This window comes from Camelina sativa, unplaced genomic scaffold (genome assembly GCF_000633955.1).
Source record: "Camelina sativa cultivar DH55 unplaced genomic scaffold, Cs unpScaffold00551, whole genome shotgun sequence".
NCBI classification, from domain to species: domain Eukaryota; kingdom Viridiplantae; phylum Streptophyta; class Magnoliopsida; order Brassicales; family Brassicaceae; genus Camelina; species Camelina sativa.
In genome coordinates, this window is record NW_010921728.1 from 1 (window position 1) to 6,190 (window position 6,190).

Consider the following 6,190-nt stretch of genomic DNA (forward strand, 5'->3'; position numbering starts at 1 on the left):
AAAGAATACTAGTAATCCTTCCGTATTTTTATTATTTTCCATTTTAGTTTTTTTTACATAAATTAAAAAAATAGAGAAATATTTTATTATATTTTTATTTAACTATTATAATTTTTAATTTTTTTTTCATTTATTGAACAGTATTATCTAGATAATTTTTTACTAAAATAATATTAGAAAACAGAAACAACAACTAAATTGAAACAAAAAATTAAGCCTAGAACAACACCTATTTTAAAAGAGAGAGTATCATTTTGTCAAATACAAGAAAACGTGTGTGATTATTTTTATTGTGAATTAGATTTATAATGTGCTCTAATACATGTGGGTGGCACATCCTTGTTGTAAATAAAAATAAAAATAATAAAGACTTGATTGTAGTCTATATATCTTAATTATAATTTTCTCAACATCATAATTATAAATTTCTCAACATCAACAGTAAATAAGTTTATTATCATTCTTATTACTACTACTAGGACTCAGACCCCCAGCGATATCGCGGGAAAAGTATTTTAGAAAAAATAGTAAATAAAATTTAAAATTATACATTATAAAATCATTTGAATGTAATAAAATAGTTTGAATATATAAACATTAAACATAAACTGCTACAAAAAACACAACCATCAAAATAAAAATTTATAACAAAAAATATTATGTAGAATAGACGCAACTTTGCAAAAAAATATTGTTTAAAGTATTATAAATATAAGGTTTTTTTATGAAGAATTATGGTAAAGCTAAAATTAAAAAAATAATTATGACAAAGTAATCCTAACTGCAAATATTGAACTAATGGTTGTAATGAGTAAATATAATTTTCTATTAAATAAATATAATTAAAACCAAAATAATACTCCCTCTATTTCAATATATAAGATGTTTTGTCCTCTCTTTTTTGTTCGAAATATAAGATGTTTTGTAATTTTTCATGCAAAATTTAATATATATTTAATATTCTGTAATCATTTTTTTACAGTCTTCTTTATGATTATTTGAAAATGTTTTAATTGAAATATATATGATACTTTTTAAAAGAAAAATAAACTATCTTAATATGTATGCATTTACCTTAAACATACTATATTTTGAAACGGAAGAAGTATAAATTTTAAATATTAAAATAATTTTTATGAAAAGTTACGATAAATAGATGCAACGCAACTATAAATTCTATATTAAGTTTTATTAAATTTCTAAAATTTGAGTTAGATTATAGAATAATGTTGAATATTAGATATTAATATTCAAATTATTTAGATTAAACATAAAAACGGAAAATTTGTTTCAACGAATGATTTGTTAGTTATTGATGAAAAAGAAAAATATATAGAAAGTTCAAAAGACATGACTATTTAAATAGACACACCTATTAGAACGTAAAGTTGTGATGAAAAATATGAATTAAATATAGTGAAAAGATACAACTCTGAAATGAACAGATACAACTGTTTGAGTTTTTAAAAAAGGATAAACAATTTTCTTACAAAAAAATACTAAGCAAAGTCGCAACTGTTGTTCATATTTATTCAGATTGTTATTCTTATTTTTAAATATTAAACTATTTTTTTTAACAAAAAGTTACGACAAAAATAGACGCAACTGTAAATTCTATATTAAGTTGTATTAAATTTCTCTATTGCTATAATCATTTCTAAAATTTTAGTTAGTTTATAGAATAACGTTGAATATTAGATATTTAATTATTTAGATTCAACATAAAATGGACTAAAAGACATGACTATTTAAATAGACACACCTATTAGACCGAAAAGATGTGATGAAAAGATATAAATAAAATATAGTGAAAAGACACAACTTTACAATAAACATATACAACGGTTTGAATTTTAAAAAAAATTATGAAAAGGTGCTATGAAAAATCGCAAATGTTGTGTTTGCGCTTAATTTCACCTAACCCATATAAACTGCTTTTAAATAGAAGATATCTTTATTACCATATAGAGTAGTCAAATTCAAAAATTCACTATATAATCCATCTAACTCTTGAAAAAAAAAACTGTAAGTATTTTCATGAAATTTTTATATTTAAAATTACTTAAAAGTTGTAAATTAGATTAATCATTCCAAATTTTTTTTGTTAAATCAAGAATTGGAGGAATATTTTTACTTTTAAAAGAATGAATGTCAGAGAACAATTTAGAAAGCTGTAAAAGATGTTGATATTGAAATTTTATATTATTTTGTGTCATGGCAAAAAAAAGAAAACAGTTCAAAAAGACAAATATTTCTAAATTTTAAAAGAGATGAATATTCGAATAAACACAACTCTACAATGAACAGTTGCAACTTTACAAAAAAAAACCGTTATAATGAATAATCGCAACTTTTTGTAAAACACACAATTTAATTTTTCTATAGATTTTTTTTTTAAAAAATTAGCCAAAAAGTGGTTGAAAAAACATAATTTTTGGAGGTATTTATTCGGATTGCTATTATATATAGACATTAGATTTTTATATTTAAAAGTAACTAAAAGTTGTAAATTAGATTCATCATTCCAAAAATATTTTGTTAAATCAAGAATTGGAAGAGTTTCTTTACTTTTAACAGAATAAATACTTGAAAATAATTTAGAAAGCTGTAAAAATGGTTGATATTAACATTTTATATTATTTTGTGTCGTGCAAAAAAATGAAAACAGTTCAAACATATAGATTTCAAAAGATACGAATATTCGAATAAACACAACTCTACAATGAACAGTTGCAATTTTACAAAAAAAATCGTTACAATGAACAATCGCAACTTTTTGTAAAACATACTGTTGAAATTGTAAAACACTCTAGGCATTTTCATTAAATCGTTACAACTCACTATGTAATCTATCTAAATCTTGGAAAAACACTCTAGGTATTTTCATTAAACTTTTATATTTAAAATGAACTAAAAGATATAAATTAGATTCATCATTCCAAAAATCGTTTGTTAAATCAATAATTAGTGGAAATTCTTGACTTTTAAAAGAATGAATGCTAGAAAATAATTTAGAAAATGTATAAATCGTTGAGATTTAAATTTTAGTTGATTTTGTGTCATGGCAAAAAAATGAAAATAGTTCAATCAGACAAATATATAGATTTCAAAAGATATGAATGTTTCAACCAACACAACTTTACAGTAAACAGTTGTAATTTTTCATAAATAGCCGTTCTAATGATTCATCACGACTTTTCAGAAAATATTTTGGTCGCATTTATTCGGATTGTTATTATTATATAAATTAATGTAAAATAATTAAGTCTGTTATTAATTAAGAAAATAAATAAAAAAGACTCAGTTATAAATAATATTTCTAACAAGTCTATTTGACTCTCTATAAATAGTTGTCGTTCTAAGCTTAGAATGTAAATAACCAAAAAAATATAGTAAGCACGTATGTTTTTTCTTGAGAAAACTAACTAATGTGCCATGAATAGTTAATTTTCTTTTCAAGTGTGCCATAATCGTTAAAGTCTTTTCTAATGTGCCATTGCGATGGCATGAAGGGAGAAGAGAAAGACTAAATTGTCCCTGGCAAAATCTGCAATATCTTCATCTTCCATTTTTGTTTTTTTTTCCTGTTCTCTCTCACGCGGTTCTCTGTGTGTTGCTCTCTTCTCTTTTAAACAAATCAACAAATCAACTTATAACTATAATTGTGTTTCCAAATTTCTGGAGTCCATCGCTCTCTGAAAGTGGTCCTGATAGTGGTTCAACAAATCCGTCTGCTTCCGTCAACGAGAAAACACAGTAGATTCCCTTCACATTATGGACCAGATCTAGAATCTGGAGAAACATTTATTGTGGACAACATATAAACTCAGTAGACTAAATCTCAGTAGACGAAATCGGTGTATTATTATTATTGTCCACAAAAATATTGTCTATCATGAAGTGTAGTGTTCTTTTGAATTTGTCTATTTTGTGTTAGATTTTGTCTATCATTATGTCTCCGGTTCAGTTAAGTCATGTCTCTTGTTGTTGTCTACTGTGATATTATCTTTATGAAGTTATAGAAATTGGAGTAGACAAATTCGCACTTGGTTGGACCAGATATGGTATCTGGAAAATCGTTTTGTCTGGACAACCTAGTAACTCAGTAGACTAAACCTTAGTAGACGAAATCGTTTTGTTATTATTATTGTCTACTATAATATTGTCTATCATGTGTAATTGGAAGGTTGTTTGTTCTTGACACCCTAGTAAATCAGTAGACTAACTCGTTTTCAAAAAATATTGTCTACCATTTTATTTGTTGTCCACTTGATATGGGTGGGTGGAAAAGTTCTAATATGAATATATTGTGTCCACCATTATGTGGATTTGTCTCAACTTAATATATTGTCCACAACTTCGTGGACTTGTTTTGATATCATTATGTTGTCCACCACTTTGTTAGTATATATTTATCTATTGTCCACCAATTCTTGTCTACGCGTCTCAGGAAATTCTTGTCCACACGTCTTGGGAAATGCTTCTGATCACGCGCCCGTCTTTCTCCATGTGCCACCATCAATAGAAATTTAATTATAAGGGTAATCTAGTAAAACTAAATGTGCCATATTTAACGTATATGGCATTTTTGAAAAGTTAAAACAATATATGGCACATTTGAAAAGAATTTTTAAAAATATGGCATAAATGGCAAAAATCCCTTTTTTCTTTCTCCGATGCATATTTTTCACATAAATAAACTTTTTTTTTTTGACAACACAGAAATAAACTTTATTTAGTTAACTTTGTTTACCATAATGTAAGCAAACGTTTTCATTTTTATTACAAAAAACAAGATAAGCAAACATACGACTGTTTTATTTTCATCTTACAATAACATAATCAAACATGTTTTATTCTTCACGCGTCAGTATTTATTTATTTCTTCGTTTTCACTCCCATGGTTGTCTATTAAACATCCCATGTTATCGATGCTGTATATTTACAAAATCCAGATGTAAGAGACTATACTGTTGTTTATTCGAAAGGACGCTAAAGTATCTAAATTCTTATTAAAAAAAAAAAAAAGAATATGTGAAAGTACAAAAGACAAACCTGTACGAGATAGATAGGAATCATCGTCAGCTCCAACGTTCCAAGCAAAGTAACCAAGCAGACCGTTGTCCTTGGTGTATCTCACTTTCGTCACGATGCTCTGAATGTCGTCGAACCCAATGAAAGCCGTCCGGGAGATAGAGTTATCACTCACGACTTCCGAGTCATAAAACATTTTAGTTTGCTCACCCTTATGCTTTATGAAATTACTTATCTGATTATAGTTGATGGAACCGTCAGCTGACACCGCGTCTGGGGTGGTGGCTGCAGCATCTTCACCTTGATGCTTGTCGTCTTTAAGAGTCCAGGTCCAGCCAACATATGGGAATCCAAATACTACTTTGTTCTCTGGTAATCCGGCCTTAGTCCACTGTTTCAAACCGGAGTCGCCGCATGGACCTGTCAAATTAAACAAAAAAAAATACTCATATTTGGATCGTAGGGAAATAAATCCAGTTATGTTTATTATGGTATATAGTAAACTTTACCTTTTGGGTTTGAAAAATTATACAGACCGGCGGGTGGACCAATGGTAATGGACGAACCGAAAAAATCAAAGGCAAAGATATTAACCCAATCCAAGTTTTTTTTCATCACTTCAACCGGGTAGTTAAACGTCTCGTAAACCGAGGAGTAGTATACCGCAGCTGTCAACAGCAAAGTCGGTTTGGTTGTGCGTGTGTGCTCCGCGTCAACCGCTGTTCGCAATTCCCCAACTAGGGCCCCAAAGTCTTTCATCTCAGCGTCACTGTTAGGGTACTCCCAGGCTAAATCGATACCATTGAATCCGTTTGATAAAGCGATCGAAATCAAAGAATCAATGAACAATTTCCTAGACTCTTGTTTACTTGCCATGGACGCAAACGCAGTATTGTCTGCACTTCTTCCGCCGACCGACAAGACGGTCTTCACCTGTCCGTTTTTAATCTTGACGATTTCAGTAAAGGTTGAAAATATGAGTTGGTGCGCTTGGGAGATAATAACTTTGTGGGTGGCAGCGTCGAGATCGGCGAAGGCGCAGAAAAGGTGAGTGAAGAGAGCTGAGTCAATTTTTTCGGCCGAGGTTTTGGGATCTTGTTCCGGGTTCTCTCCATCTGGGAACCAGTACGAAGCTTTTACCTCGGAGGTGGGGGCT

At 28.8% G+C, this 6,190-nt stretch overlaps 1 protein-coding gene across 1 annotated transcript in view; it reads right to left on the reverse strand.

The window, feature by feature from the left end:
• Positions 1 to 4,725: 4,725 nt before the first annotated feature.
• LOC104773476 (chitinase-3-like protein 2) overlaps positions 4,726 to 6,190 on the reverse strand; it is a 10,135-nt gene continuing 8,670 nt past the window's right edge. Inside the window, exons 2-4 of the mRNA XM_010498092.1 lie at positions 5,544 to 6,188; positions 5,056 to 5,454; positions 4,726 to 4,934 (exon numbers count right to left, since the gene is read on the reverse strand). Of these exons, the coding sequence (XP_010496394.1) occupies positions 4,912 to 4,934; positions 5,056 to 5,454; positions 5,544 to 6,188 (1,067 nt within the window). The 3' untranslated portion in view covers positions 4,726 to 4,911. The remainder of the gene's footprint in view (positions 4,935 to 5,055; positions 5,455 to 5,543; positions 6,189 to 6,190) is intronic.